This window comes from Crocodylus siamensis, chromosome 6 (assembly GCF_052110815.1).
Source record: "Crocodylus siamensis isolate JL-2025a chromosome 6, ASM5211081v1, whole genome shotgun sequence".
Taxonomy (NCBI): Eukaryota; Metazoa; Chordata; order Crocodylia; family Crocodylidae; genus Crocodylus; species Crocodylus siamensis.
The window spans coordinates 27,571,831-27,586,292 of record NC_143400.1 but is presented as its reverse complement, the minus strand read 5'-3'; the positions used below and the strand labels follow the sequence as shown (position 1 = coordinate 27,586,292).

Below are 14,462 nucleotides of genomic sequence, written 5' to 3'. Positions count from 1 at the left end.
CCTGAGCTCTTTTGGCAGCTGTTATGTATCCCTGGAGCCCCACCAGAGAGCTGGTTGCATCTCAGCAGTAAGGTTAACTTCACTATATGGTGTTATATGCTGCTGCCCACCCCAGAGTGGGCTGCATCTTGATGCAAGCAGGACTTTTGGCAGCTGTTGTATACAGCCATTCCACCCCGGAGCAGGTTGAACCTTCCTGAGAACAGCGGGAAGGAAATGGGCTGATGCAGAGATGGAGAAGTCTGAAGCCCCTCTCCTGCTCCTAAGCTATACCCACCCCCAAACCCTATCCTATTACAAACCATGCCCCCACCCAGTCCCCTTCCTCTGCTGGCAGCCTGCCAAGTGATGTCACTGCATTGGAAGCTCCACCCCTTTTCCAGTTCTATACACTCAGCTGTCCAAGCCCTCCACATGCTCAAGCCCCACTTCCTCCCACCCCAGCCATGCCTGACAGGCCATCTAGCAACACCCTGGCCACAGGCTGTGCCCACTCTTACAAGCCACGCCCCTTTGTTCCCTATATGTCCCACTCACTCCCACAAGCCCCATCCCTTGGTGCCTCCCTCGTCACCCAAAAAGACAGGGAAGCAGGTGACATGAGGTTCACACACACTTTGCTTTATCTGGACCATACAACAGCCCCCTGCCCCCCATATCAACCCCGCCCCCTACCCCTAGGCTCCATCCCCCAGGGACCCTGGTCTATGCCCCTTCCCACTCCAAAACCCCTAGCCTGGGGGAAGGAATTGTCCCTTGGGCCTGGGATTAATCATTACATGCTGGGCAAACACAGGCCTGGCAGGCAGTGGGGTCAAGGTCTCCCCCCTCCTCCCCTCCCCGCACTCCTCCTTTCTCTCCTCTCACTCACTCGTTCCTTCCCTGCCTTGTTCCACCCCACACCCTGGCCAGGCCGCCCCCTCAGCCTTTTGCCTACACTTGTCCATCTGATGTGTTCTCCACTTAGACCCCAGAGTCGCCAGGCTTTGCTTCACTTGTCCAGTTCCCTAATCCATCCATCTACCTATCACCCCGTTTGGTGATGGATCCACCCACCATGCATCCCTCTGGTCTCTCCTCCACTCACACACTCACTCATCCATCCATCCATTGCTCCACTCAGCTCATCCGTCCCTCTCTCCCTCTTCTCATCCATTCACTGACCCCCTTGTGTCTCCATCAACTCACCCCCAGGTCTCTTCATCCAGGCAGCCATTTCTCCACTCACTCGTTTCTTTGGCCACCTACCCATGCACTCATCCACATGTTCTTTTTGCTGCTCACTCACTGATCCGCCTTCCCTCTGTCCATGCACCCAAACATCTGGCCAGTCTCCCCTTCACTCCTTCACCCATCCATCCATCCCCATGGACACACCTCCCTGCCTCCTTCTGTCTATTCATCTGCACACACCCCCACCTATCTGTCTATCTCTCCATCCCCATAGACACCCCCCATCCATCCCTTCATCCATTTCCATAGGCATCTCTCCATCCATCTTTCCATCCATCCATCCCCAGAGACATCCATCCATACATCCCTGGGCTCATCCCTCCGTCCATCCACACTCCATCCTTTTTCTTTTACACTCACTCACTCACCCATCCATCCATCCCTGGGCCCATCCATCTCTCCATCCATCCATCCTCTCCACTCCTTCCTCATTCTGCCCCTTGCCCCTCACCCCCTACCCTGGCCCTCACACATAGTCCCTCTTATCCCCCCCGCCGCTGGCCCCTGACCGACTGGGGCTGCCGTAGCCCAGGCGAGGTGGGTACCGCTCACGGCGCGGGGGGCAGGAGCAGCACAGCAGTGCCCCCCCCAGGATCAGCAGGGCGGCGGCCGCCCAGCCCAGGTAGAGGGCAGCGCCCAGCTCCCGCTTCAGCGCATCAGCCACAAGGGGATTATAGAAGTCCTGGATGATGGAGTTGGCTGACCAACAGGCTGGGATGAGGCAGAGGAGGCCTGAGGTGACAAAGAGGGCGCCTGCCATGATGATCACCCGGGCCTTGTAGATCTCATCCTCCACACAGTTGGTGCACTGGGCCCCCATGATGCCTATCAGGAGGGCAGCCACGGCCAGGAGCACGGACACCACCATGAGGGCACGGGCGGCCTGGAGGTCCTGGGGCAGGGCCAGCATGGAGTCGTAAACCTTGCACTGCATCTGCCCCGTGCTCTGCACAATGCAGTTCATCCACAGCCCCTCCCAGATGATCTGGGCCACCACGATGTTGTTGCCAATGAAGGCCGTCACCTTCCACATGGGCAGGGCGCAGGCGATGATGGCTCCCAGCCAGCCAAGGATGGCCAAGCTCATGGCCAAGAGTTCCAGCCCTGCTGACGCCATCGCTGGGGGACAGGAGGTGGCCAATCAACCAATGGGAGAGTTTTGGTTGGGGAGCTGGAGGTCTTCACAGAGACACGAGGCAGGGATGGATGTTGGGTTGGGCAGATGGATGACCAACAAGACCAATGGAAGTGTTCTTGCTGGGGTGTTGGAGATCTGCTTTGGAGAGAGACCAGTTGAGTGGGAGGGTGGATAGGTGTATGGATGACTAACACAACCAATGTACGAGTCCTTGCCGAGATGTTGGAGACCTTTGGAGAGACACCAGTTGGAGTGGATGGATAGATGGACGTTGGGCTGGATGGACAGATGACCAACACGACCAATGGAAGAGTCCTTGTTGGGGGTCTTCTCTGGAGCTCTGTAGGCAGAGGGACAGATGGAGCCTGCGTGGGACTGGCCAGGCCCACTGGGAGCAGCTGAGTCTGGGGTGGGGGCTGGTTCCAGGGGCAGTTCTGAGTGGGGTCAGGAGGAGTTGGATGAAGCCACAGGGGTGGGGCTGGGTGGGAGGGGCTGGGGCCTTACCGGGACCCTGGTGGGGCCAGGAGATGGGTCCAATCGGAACCGGCTGGGAGACCAGTCCAGGAGAAGGGTCCAATCAGAAGAGACCAGCAGATGGCCTGGGAAAGGGGTCCAAACAGAACCAGCCAGGAGACAAGTCCAGAGTCTTCCAGAACTGGGTCCAGGAATCTTGTCCGATCAGACCCAGCCAAGGTGGGCCCGTACAGAACCAGGTGGGTCCAGGAGACAGATCCGATCAGAACCAGTCAGGGAGCGGGTCCAAGAGAAAGGTCCAATCAGAACTGGCTGGGTGGTAGCTCTGGAAAATGGGTCCAGTCGGAACCAGCCAAGACCTAGGCCCAGAAGATGACCTTTTCAGAGCCAGGTGGGTCCAGGAGACAGGTCCAGTCAGAACAGGTAAAGGCCCAAGCCCAGGAGCTGTATCCTTCCAGAACCGGGCGAGTCAGGGAAATGGGTCCAATCACAACTAGCTGCGCTATGAGTTCAGGAGACAGGTCCAATCGGAGCCAGCTGAGACAGGTCCTTCCAGAACCAGCCGGGTCAGGGAAATGGGTCCAATCACAAGGGGCCAAGACTCTGGCCCAGGAGACAGGTCCAATCAGAACCGGGTCCCGGGGGTGAGGGTTCTGGGAGTCGGTGGGCAGGGACGTGGTGGGAGCCCAGGGCCGTGGCGGGAGCCCAGGTCCGTGGCCTGCAGCTCGGCCAGCACCAGGCTGTGCAGCAAGGAGGGGGAGGGGGGTTATATATACGGGCCCACAGGTGAGTGGGTGGGACGCAGGGCGGGTGCGGGGGTTGCCATGGCGACTGGGCACCAGGGGCAGACGGTGAGTGCGCAGCGGGTTGTTTATCTCCTCACTGGAACAGCGCCCGGACCCCTGTCCTCCCTCTGAGCTGGAGGAGGGGAGGGCTGGGAAGGGTGGCGCTGGTGTAACAGGGCCCAGGATCCAGCTGGCTCTGGGCTGGGTGTAACAAGGGGCCCAGATTATATCCACCTCAGAGCCAGCTGCAATCTGGGCCCTTTGTTACCCCTACCACAGAGCCAGCCACATCATGGGCCTCTCGTTACACCCACCCCAGAGCTAGCCACAATGAGGGGCCAGATTGCAGCTGGCTCTCAGGGGGGTATAACAGGCCCAGGGACTAGTGGCTTGAGGGCAGTCGGGGGGTCAGAGGTTAGGGTTGCTAACGGGACCTGGTTAATGAGTCACTTCCCCCACACTGATAACGAGGCTGGTGATAACCACAGCAAACAGGACTCAGGCACCCAGGGCCCCGATCCTGGGCCCTGCTGGGGGAGGGGGTTACCTGATACCCCCCCTGGCTACGTTACTAGGTCGTTGCTAGGTGACCAGGGGCCCCTGGTAATGGACACAGTGATAGGCGGCTGTTGTCATGGGAACAGTGAGGGGGATCCTGGGAACTGGGGAGGTGAGAACAGAGCACCTGGATCAGGTGTCGGCGCCGCCCCCTGCCGGACACCTGGGGGTGGTGCCCTTCATTCCTGACATGCAGCCCCCCCCACAGCAGTGCCCCTCACTCGCACTCTCAGCCCCGCCATAGCAGTGCCCCTCACTCTCAATCCACAGCCCCCCACAGGTGCCCATTGTGGTGCCCATGGGGGTGATAATGCAGGAACTTGCACCTGGGGGTGGAGGGGGCTGCGGGTCAGGAGTGAGAGGCACCACGGGGCGGGGGGTGTCCATTCATCCCAGTGGGGGCCAGGGCCACGAGACAGACGGACAATATTTAGCTTGGGCCCCGCTAGGGCCGGGACGTGAGGGAATTTGGTGCCTGGCCCAGATGCCTGCGTTCTCCGTTCATCCCCCGCCTCCTGCCCCCTGCTCTGTCTAGGCCACACAGGGTGTGGCCGGACACCAGGGTTCTCTTGAAAGTGGGGGGAGGGACCCAGAAGCCCAAGCCAATGGGGGAGGGATTAAATGTTTCCAGATGAGGACAAGGATAGGGAGATGCTGGGGGTCAGGACTGAGGGGCACCGCTGTGAGGGGCTGGGGGTCGGGAGTGAGGGGCACCGCTATAGTGGGGTTATGGGTCAGGAGCCAGGGGTTACTAGTATGGTGGGGGCTGCAAATCAAGAGTGAGGGGCACTGCTGTGAGGGTCTGTGGGTCGGGACTGAGGGGCACCACTGTGGGGGGATGCGGGTTGGGAGTGAAGGACACTACTGTGGGGTGGGGTTGCACGTTGGGAGTGAGGAGCACCGCTATAGAGGGGCTGTGGGTCAGGAGGGAGGGGCACCATTCTGGGTGGGGCTTGTCAGGAGTGAAGGATACCGCTGTGGGGGCTGTGGATTGGGAGTGAGGGGCACGATTATGTGAGGGCTGCAGGTTGGGAGTGAGGGGCATTGCTGTAGGCAGGCTGTGGGTCGGGAGTAAAGGACACTATTATGGGGGGGCCATGGGTCAGGAGTGAGGAGAACCACTATGGGGGGGCTGCTAGTCAGGAGTGAAGGACACTGCTATGGGGGGCTGCAGGTTGGGAGTGAGGGGCGTTGCTGGAGTGGGGGGCTGCGGGTTGGGAGTGAGGGGCATTGCTGTAGGCAGGCTGTGGGTCGGGAGTGAAGGACACTATTATGGGGGGGCCATGGGTCAGGAGTGAGGAGAACCACTATAGGGGGGCCTGCGAGTCAGGAGTGAAGGACACTGCTATGGGGGGCTGCAGGTTGGGAGTGAGGGGCACCACTGGGGGGGGTGTGCTGTGGATACCTGATGGGGGCCTGGACACCTGGGTTCTCTGCACTGTGGGGGTGGGAGGAGGAGGCCCTGGATGCCTTGGTCCGTGGGAAACCAGCCAGGCAGGAGGTGTGAAATGCCGCAGGGTGATGGGCCCTGGCCCTTGCCCCCGCCTGCCCTGGGGGCTGCTGGGAACTGCAAACAGGCCCCAGGTTGAGGGTGGGGGGAGGTCCCTGGACACCTGGTTTCCTTGGGATGAGAGTGGGAACTGCAGGAGGCGAGCAAGGGGGTGCTCGGAGCCTAGATTCCCTCTCTAGACCAAGGGCTCATCACCTAGAGGGGGCTAGGGGTTTTGTGTGTGTGTGTGTGTGCGCGTGTGTGTGTGCGCGCGCCACATGTGCCACGTGTGTGTGTGTGAGCAGTGTTGTGTGCCGTGCCATGTGTGTGCCATGTTGGTCTGTGTGCCACTCCCTGTGTTGAAGGGCGTGTGCGGTGTGTGTCCTGTTTGCTGCGGCCCTGGAGACGGGGTACATGGTGGTGTGTGTGCTGTGTTGTGGGATGTTGCGCATCTGGGGGCTGCATACTCTGTGTGCCGCATTGCGTGTCCATTTTGCATGTCCATGTGTGTGCTGTGTTGTGTGTCTGTTGTGTGTATCTCTGTGTGCTGTATGCCGTGTTGTGTGCCAGCATTGCGTGTCCATCCATGTGCTGTGTCATTTGTCTGTGTGCTGTGCCTGCCTGTGTGCTTGTGGCTGTGTTGCTCATCAGCGTTGTGTGTCTCTGTGCGCTGTGTGGAGTGTCTGCTGTGTGCCACGTCACCTGTTTTGTGTCAATGTTGCATGCCCACATGGTTGCTGTAAGCCATGTCGTGTTTGTGTGGCGTGTCTCTGTGTGTGCACTGAGCTGTGTTATATGTGCTGCAGGCTGTGGGGTTTGTGCGTGTGAGCCAAGCTGTGTGTCTGTCTCTGTTCTGTGATCCACGTTGTGTCTCCCCCTGTGTTCTGAGCCGTGTTGGCGTCTCTCCGTGTGCTGTGCGCCCCCATGCAGAGACACACTAGTGGTGTGTCTCTGCGTGTGTCATGACCTGCACTCTGGCGGTGCCAAGGGCCGCACATGTGCAGGCACCTGCCGTTGTGCTGCTGGCCCAGCACCATTTGCTTTGGCTGCTGTCACAGGTCACACCCAGGGCCCCTGCCAGGGCACTGCGGGGGAGGAAGCTCACAGCCGAGGGAGCGGGGGGAGTGGTCTGAAGGAGGGTGGTTGTGGTGCCTCTCACTCCTGACCCACAGTCCCTCTCTGGTGTGGTTGTGGAGCTACACAGACAGCACACAGCTACACCCCCCCCAGACACACCCATGGAACCCAGGTGTCTGCGACACTTCCCCCCGCCCCGTGGTGCCTGGGTTGTGTGTGTGTCCCCTGGATACCTGGAGTGTGTGTGTGTGTGTGTGTGTCTTGGATGCCTAGGTTCTGTTTGCATGCATGCGTGTATGTGTGTGACACACCTGGGTTTGTGTGTGTGCATTTGCACGTATGTCCTGGATACCTGGGTTGTGTGTGTATATGTGTGTCCCGGATGTCTGGGTTCTGTTTGTGTATATGTGTGCGTGTGTGTGTGTGTGTGTGTGCCACCTGGGTTTGTGTGTGTGTGTGCATTCGTGTCCAAGATACCTGGGTTTTGTGTGTGTGTGTCACTGCCAAGTGAGTGTGTGCATGTCAGTGCTGTGTGTGCGTTTTTGTGTGGGCTCTACTTCTGTGTGTGCCTGGATGTGTTTATGGGTGAATGCATGGGCCATTTGTGTTAGGGTTGGGGGTGTGTGTGTGCTGAGTGTGTCTGCACCTGTGTGCGAGTGCGTCCATGTGGACATGTGTGTGGGTCAGCATGTGTGCCAGAGCTGTGTTTACACACACATGTGTATGAGGGCTTTCTACACACCTGTGTGTTTATCAGAATAGTGTGTGTGCACATTTGTGCATGTGTGTCAGGGCTGTGTGCGCGTGTGTAAATGTGTGTGTCTTAGGGCTCTGCACATGTGTGTGTCAGGAAGGTGTGTGTGCACGTGTGTCAGGGCTCTGCACTCCTGTGTGCCAGGCTGGTATGTGTACGTGTGTGTGTGTGTCAGGGCTGTGTGGGTGTGTACACGTGTGTCTCAGGGCTCTGCACAAATGTGTGTGTCAGGATGGTGTGTGTGTGTGAGGACTCTGTGCATACGTACGTGGGCATTAAGGTGTATTTGTGTGTGCACCAAGCCTGTGTGCCCATCTCCCAGCGTGCGTGTGTGCATGACCACCTTGTGAATGCGCACACATGTGTGCATGTGCAGATTGTATCTGTGCACGTCAGACTGGTGTGTGGGTATGTGCACGCGTGTGTGTCTTGGGGCTCTGCACGTCCACACATCTGTGTTCATCCCCCATGGCCCCTCACCCCGCCCTGCTCCCACTGGAGCCCTGTGGGTGTGGCTGGGGCCCAGGGGGCAGGGCCGGGGGCGGGGCTGGGGGCTATATGGCCCACAGGCGCGTGCTGGGCCGGGCCATGGGGCCATGGGGGCTGCTGAAATGGGCCGGGCCGCACTGCTGCTCCTGTTCTGCCTTGCTCGTGCCAGCCTCCAGGGGGGTCAGCCTGGACACCTGGGTTCTCTCACAGGGCACAGGGGTGGAGGGGGTGCTGGGCACCCAGGCGCCTCGGTTTTCTGCACTGTGGGTAGGGTGGGTGGGGTGGGAGTAGGGGAGGTGGGCACTTGGATGCCTCCATTCCCCACAGTGTCGGGGGGTGGGAACAGGGGTGCTGAGCACTCAGATGCCTGAGTTCTCTGCAGTGTCGGGGGCTGGGAGCAGGGGTGCTGGGCATCCGGATGAATGGGTTCACCTGACATGTCTCTCCCCGCAGGGCTAAAGCCGCAGGTGCCAGGGGGGCTGGGGCGCCTCTACCTGCCCTCTCTGCTCCGGGGTAAGTGGGCGGGGGGGGGCGCAGCTGGGAGGTGAGGGATGGACGGAGGGAGGGGGATGGTATCTGCTCACTGGGGCTCTTTGATTCCAGGGGCTGGAAGGGGCCTGGGCCCTGGGGTGGCCAAAGCAGGTGAGGAACCCAGGTGTCCAGGCTCCCAGCCCCCCCCTGTTCTCACCCCTCCACACCCCAGAGAACCCAGGTGTCTGGGCCCCCGGCTGTACCCACTAGACCCTGCTTCTTCCCCAGGGTCGGGGCTGAACTCAGGCATCCAGCTTCCCCTGTTCCCATCCACCAGGCCTGTCCCTTCCTGGATAGGTCTCTAAAAAGGGGACCCAGGCATCTGGGCTCCTACCCTCCCACCCCGAGAACCCAGGCGTCCGGCTCCCACCTACCCCAGGGAACCCAGGCATCTGGGCTCCCTCACACAGCATCCCCCCCTTGCAGGGAAGGTCGCCGTCTATGCCCCCTATGGACTCCAGCCTGGCCCAGGTGAGACCTGACATGGGGGAGTTCCCCAACCTGGAGGGGGGCACCCTGGGGTGCTTGGAGGTGCCCTGGGGGGGCAGTTTGTGGGGGCTGGGGTCAACCCAGAGCCCCGTGAGGATGTCTCCTTCAAGGATGTGGCCTGGCAGGGATGGGGAGGTGTTGGGACCCCTCCACAACCCCCTCTTTTTGTCTCCCCCCAGTGGTGCAGAACGGGTTCAACATTGGCCTGGGGGTCCCGGCCAAGCTGGGCAAAGCAGGTGAGTTTGGGGGTGGAGGAATGGCTGTATACTCGTGATGTGTACAAGCACCCAGAGAACCCAGGCAGCTGGGATTCCAGCCCCCCCAACCCCATTCCCCTGCCAGAGAACCCAGGCATCCAGGCTCCCAAACCTCTTTTCTCTCACCCCTCAGCCCCTACACCTCTCCTGGGGAACCCAGGCATCTGGGCTCCTGGCCCCCTGCATCTCTCAATGCCCAGCTCAGAGAACTCAAGTGTCCGGGCTCCCAGGTCCCTACAGCTCTGACCCCCCAACCCCACTCCCCTGACACAGAACTCAGGTGTTTCCGCTCCTAACCCCACTTTCTTTCCAGGATTTGGTGCGTATGCACAAGTTGTAAAACAGAAACCAGGTGAGTGGGGCAACTGGGAGGGGGTGCGATGGGGTCTGCAGGTTGGGAGTGAAGCACACTGCTGTGGAGGGGCTGCGGGTCAGAAGGGGCATCATTATGGGGGGAATGGGTCAGGAGTCAGGGGGACAGCTGTGCGGGGGCTGCGGGTCAGGAGTGAGGGGCACCGGGGGCTTAACTGGGTTCCCTCTTCCCCCCGCAGGACCCGGGGTTGGCCCCAGCATGGGTGGATACCCCCGGGGGGTGATACAACCAGGTAAGAGGGGATATGATTTGCCCTACCCTTCCCCAGCCAGGGCTTCTGCCCCACAGCGCTCCCTGGGGGCAGGAAGAGGGGGAGGTGAGGCAGTACCAGGAGGTCTCTCCCAGTGGGGCAGACCACAGAGATGCCCCAGGGAAGAGAGACCAGAGTGTCTCCAGTGCCTACAGGGCTGTGCAGTGCTACCCCCTGCCAACACTCCTGCCCCAGGGCCCCTGCCCCCTCCTGCTCCCTGCTTGTTGCCCCCTCTCATGTATCTGTCCAATAGGGTACCCTGCAGCAGGCGGGGGCTTCCCTGTGAATGGAGAAAGGCAACCAGCTTATGCCAATGGTAAGGGGACCCTGTTCCCCCCAACCTGGGATGCTCCTTATCTTCCCCCCTCCACTCTAATACCCTCCCCCCGGATGTCTCCTCCAGGCTACGGAGGAGGAGGAGCAGGTGGCAACGGCTACCCAGGGCCAGGGCCGCAGCTGGGATATGGCAATGGTAGGGTTAAGGGCTTGGGGGGGGATGCTGTGGGGCAGGAGTGAGGTGGAATCCAGGTATCCGGGGGCTGTGGGTCAGCAGTGAGAGGGACCACAGGGCTGTGGGGTGGGGGGCAACAGATTGGGAACTACCCCCTATTAACTACCCCTCTGCCCCACACCTCCAGGTGCCCTGGGGCCTTTTGGGGGCCGGGTTGGAGGCCCTGGTGCAGAGCCATCAGCTGCTAAATATGGTGAGTCCCTGAGCCTGGACTCTTGGGTTCCTGGCGGAGAGGGTGGGGGGCCGGAATTGGGGCGGGGCATCCCTGATTATGACTCGGCCCCCTTTCCTTTCCTTTCTCCCCTCCCCCAGGTCCGGGGCAAGGACCCTACATGGTGGTGCCAGTGGGGCTGGGTGCGGACTTCAGCATGGGCAAGCTGGGTATGTGAGGGGACACTGGGGGATGTGGGGAGCAGGTACAGAAGGATGTTTTGGGGCATGGGGGCTGCACTTGTTGAACCCCCATGTGGCCTGGACGCCTCGGTTCCTATCCCTGGTGGACAAGGCCTGCCTGGATACCCAGGTCCCTACCCCTTTCCCCCACTTCCCAGTGGGTGTGGCCTGCCTGGATGCCCCAGACCACAGGGAGAGGCATGGATGCCTGGGTCCCTTGGGGGTAGCCCTTGCTGTCACTGCCCCTGCCCCTGCCCCTGGACCGCCCAGATGCCTGGGTTCCATGCCCAGTGGGTAGAGCCTCCAGGGAGTGGGGGAGCCTGGACACATGGGTTTTATCCGCTGCCCCCCACCCTTGTCTCCCTGTCAGGTGGTTCAGGACAGGCGACGTTCAGGGCACAGCCTGCCGGGTCAGAGGGTAAGGGCTGGGGAAGGGGCCGCCCAGATGCCTGGGTCCCCTGCCCCCTGTGGGATGGGCAGGCATGAGGGGCTCCTGATTCCCCACCCCCTGGGATGCCTGGGTCCCATATCCCCACTGATCCCTTCTCTTTCCCCACTGCAGCCAACGGCAATGGACTGGGATACCTGAATGGGGGAGATCTCCACGCCAATGGAATGGCCCCAGGCAAGACCTGCCCCGGGTGCCCCCAGGGTGCTGGGAGATGGGGACAGGGCCAGGACTTGGCAATGGGGAGACCATAGAGATAGAGAAAAGAGAAACCAGAGTGGGCAAAGTGCCAACAGGGCTCAGCAGAGCTATGAAGCCCCCCGGTGGTGGAGGGGGGGGGCTGCACCCACCCTTGGAGCAGCCAGATGGATCCACCCACCTGCCCCATAGTGCCTTCCAGCCTGTGCTACTGCCCCACAACCTGTGCTTCTGCCCCACAGCAACCCTCTCCCTTGCGCTTTCAGGTGCCTACAGACCCATCTCCATTGGGCCGGGTCCTGGTGGGTACGGCCCGGTGCCTGCTGCCCTCGTCCCAGGGGCATATGGTAGGCAAGGGTGCTGTGCCCCTTGGTGGCTGTGGCTAGGGACCTGTGTGTCCTGGGCCCTCTACTGCCATGGGAGAGGAACGATTCTCCCCTCCCCACCCCCCCAGGGGAAGTTGGGGGTGTGACGGGAGCTCTCTCTCTCGTAGGTGGGAAGGAGTTCAAATACGGCCTAAACGGCTTCCTGGGCAATGGCTACCGAGGTGAGGAGCAGGGCCCCCATCATGTTGGACCCCAGATGCCTGGGTTTTCAGTGTGTGTGTGTATGTGTGTGTGTGTAAGAATACATACACATACTTATCCTGAATATCAGTGAGGTTGTGTCCCAGATGCCTGGGTCCTAAGGGTATGTGTATGTATCCTGGACACTTAGGTCTTGCGTGTGTGTATGTGAGTATATATCTTGGATGCCTGGGTCCTGTGCGTGTGTGTACGTATTTTTGGGCATCCTAGATACCTAGGTTGTGTGTGTGTGTTTCTGGGTGTTCTGGATACCTATGTCCTTTCTGTGTGTATATGTGTGTATGTAACCTTACCTCCTATCCAGCACTGATCCCTCCTCTCTCACGCTCTCTCTCCACTCAGCCCACTGCCCGGCCGGGAAGTGTTGAGTCCTGGGTGCCAGTTGTTTGTCGCAGGGGGGCCCACCTTGCCACGTCTGGTACTACGTGTGGTGCTACAAGGGAAAGGAGTCATTCCGCTATAACTTATCGTCTCATTGGGATTTTTTAATGGATTCTTACATGTTAAAAGCCTGCAATTTTGGGGAGTTTGTTGTCCTAGACTTGTCACACCTCTCCTCCGCCCTCTGGGGCAAAAGGGGTGTCCACAAGGGAGTAGGAAGTGCGTGGGGGGGTATCTGTATCTGCCCCCTCTCCGCTGACAGCGGGAGGTGAGCGAGTCGGCAATAAAAAGCCCCTCAAAGAGCTTGTGTCTTGAGAGATTTGTTTCCAGATGTGCAGGGCAGGAGGGTGTCCTGGGCATCTGAGTTGTGTGTGAAAATGTGTGTGTGTGACACCTGGGTTCTGTGTGTATGTCCTGGACACCTAGGCTGTGTGGGTGAAAATGTGTGTGCGCATCAGACCCCGGGGGGGTGCACACGTCAGACACCTGAGGGGGGGGTGATGTGTGTGTACATATTAGACACACGGGTGTGTGTGTGCATCAGACACCTGGCGGGGTGGTGTGCATCAGACACCTGGGTTGTGCGTGTGTGCATCAGACTCTTGCGGCGGGGTGCTTGTGTCAGACACCTGGGTTGCGTGCGTGTGTGTGTGCGTCAGATGCCTGGCGTGTATGCATGTGTGTGCCGGACACCTGGGTGCTGTGTGTGAATATGTATGTGTGAGAACGTGTATTTGTGTGCACTTGACTTATGTGTGTGGGGTGGAAGACACCTGGTATCTGTATGTGTGTGTCCTGGACATTGTGGGGAGTGAGAGTCCAACAATTGGGTTCTGTATGTGTGTATATCTCAGACACCTGGGATGTATGTGTGTGTGTGTGCATTTGTGTGTGTCCCAGACACTTGGGGTGTATGCGTGTCTACACCTTGGTTGTGTATGTGTATGTGTATTTGTGTGTGTGTCTAGCAACTAGGCTCTGTGTGTGTGTATGTGTTCATCCCAGACACCTGGATTCTGCTTGTATGTATATCCTAGACACTTGCATTCTGTGTATGTGTGTGTTCCCTGGACACCTAGGTTCTATGAGTCGGACACTTGGGTTTTGGGTGTGTGTCATAGCCGGGACTGCTGGATTGTGGGGGTGGGGGTGGGGTAGATGGTTGAGCAATGCATGCCTCCTGCTGGAGGAGACTGAGGCAAGGACATGTGCGTGTTCTACACATTTGGGGGGGGGTGCTTGGCGGGGGTGTGTGTGTCCTGGACACCTGTGTGCATGTGTGTCCAGCCAACAGCTGGGTTCTGCATGTGGGTGGGAAGTGGGGGGTTTTCCTGGACACCTGGGTTCTGTGTGCACGTGTGCACATCACACACTATGGAGGCTCTCCTGCACACTTGGGAGTCCACCTCCCACTGGCCAGACCCACCCCCCAGGGCTAAGATGGGCAGCACCTCACATCTGGACCCCCTGAATTACCCCGAGGCTGAGACTGGGGCCATGCCAGGCCCTACATGTCCAGCGCCGTCTGCACCTCTCAGCAATGGGCAGCGTCCCTTGTGCCCACCATCTGGGGGTGATGCATGGGGGGTGAACTAAGTTAAAGGCACCCTTGGGGCTGGTGGAGGGGCTGGGGGTAACTCACAGCTGCCCCTTATATAAGGGCTGAAGGGGTACCCCAAAAACAAGGGTTGTGGGGCCCTTGCTCCTCCCTAGGGAGTAGGAGGGCTGCCTTGGGGGATCCTCACCCCTCTTTTTTAGGGGGAAGTAAGGGGGCATCCCTGAGGGGATTTGGGAGGGTGGGGGCATTTCTGAGAAGATTTTGGGGTGCAGGGGAATTTCTGAGATTATTTGGGGGGCTTGAGGGGCATTTCTGAGGGGGGTTGGGGGGTGAAAGAGCATTTCTAAGGGGATTTTGTGGGGGTAGGGGAACTAAGCTTCTTTGGGTGAGTCTGATATCTTTTATTAGACCACCTCAAACAGCTGGGGGGTGAAGGGGCATTTCTCAAGGGGGTTGCGGGGCTGGGGTGAGAGAGGGGCATGTCTGAGG

At 59.7% G+C, this 14,462-nt stretch overlaps 2 protein-coding genes across 4 annotated transcripts; one reads left to right on the top strand and one right to left on the bottom strand.

The window, feature by feature from the left end:
• Positions 1-656: 656 nt before the first annotated feature.
• Positions 657-3,578, bottom strand: LOC149861982 (claudin-9-like). Its single transcript, XM_090054807.1, has 2 exons — positions 2,876-3,578; positions 657-2,711 (listed from the first exon to the last, which is right to left on the bottom strand). The coding sequence occupies exon 2, from the start codon at positions 2,348-2,350 to the stop codon at positions 1,700-1,702; it is 651 nt and encodes a 216-aa protein (XP_089910933.1). The 5' UTR covers positions 2,351-2,711; positions 2,876-3,578; the 3' UTR covers positions 657-1,699.
• Positions 3,579-7,742: 4,164 nt separating this feature from the next.
• GREP1 (glycine rich extracellular protein 1) lies at positions 7,743-12,711 on the top strand. Of its 3 annotated transcripts, XM_090054761.1 has the most exons (16): positions 8,055-8,177; positions 8,451-8,510; positions 8,601-8,639; positions 8,955-8,999; positions 9,197-9,253; positions 9,588-9,626; positions 9,826-9,879; positions 10,151-10,213; positions 10,301-10,369; positions 10,536-10,601; positions 10,721-10,789; positions 11,172-11,219; positions 11,364-11,426; positions 11,714-11,794; positions 11,941-11,994; positions 12,377-12,711. In XM_090054761.1, exons 1-16 carry the CDS (start codon positions 8,105-8,107, stop codon positions 12,400-12,402), a joined length of 906 nt encoding a protein of 301 aa, XP_089910887.1. In that variant the 5' UTR covers positions 8,055-8,104; the 3' UTR covers positions 12,403-12,711. The 3 variants fall into 3 exon arrangements, with proteins under 3 accessions (XP_089910889.1, XP_089910887.1, XP_089910888.1); XM_090054763.1 differs by lacking the exon at positions 11,714-11,794 and having other exon boundaries at positions 7,743-8,177; XM_090054762.1 differs by lacking the exon at positions 8,601-8,639.
• The last annotated feature ends 1,751 nt before the right edge of the window (positions 12,712-14,462 follow it).

Excerpts from the sequence above, each read along its gene's own strand:
- LOC149861982 (XM_090054807.1), bottom strand. The coding sequence starts at position 2,350 with ATGGCGTCAGCAGGGCTGGAACTCTTGGCCATGAGCTTGGCCATCCTT.
- GREP1 (XM_090054763.1), top strand. The coding sequence starts at position 7,859 with ATGCGCACACATGTGTGCATGTGCAGATTGTATCTGTGCACGTCAGAC. Across the intron at positions 9,254-9,587 it reads GGCCAAGCTGGGCAAAGCAG|GATTTGGTGCGTATGCACAA; the intron begins GTGAGTTTGGGG and ends CTTTCTTTCCAG. Across the intron at positions 10,602-10,720 it reads GCCATCAGCTGCTAAATATG|GTCCGGGGCAAGGACCCTAC; the intron begins GTGAGTCCCTGA and ends CCCCTCCCCCAG.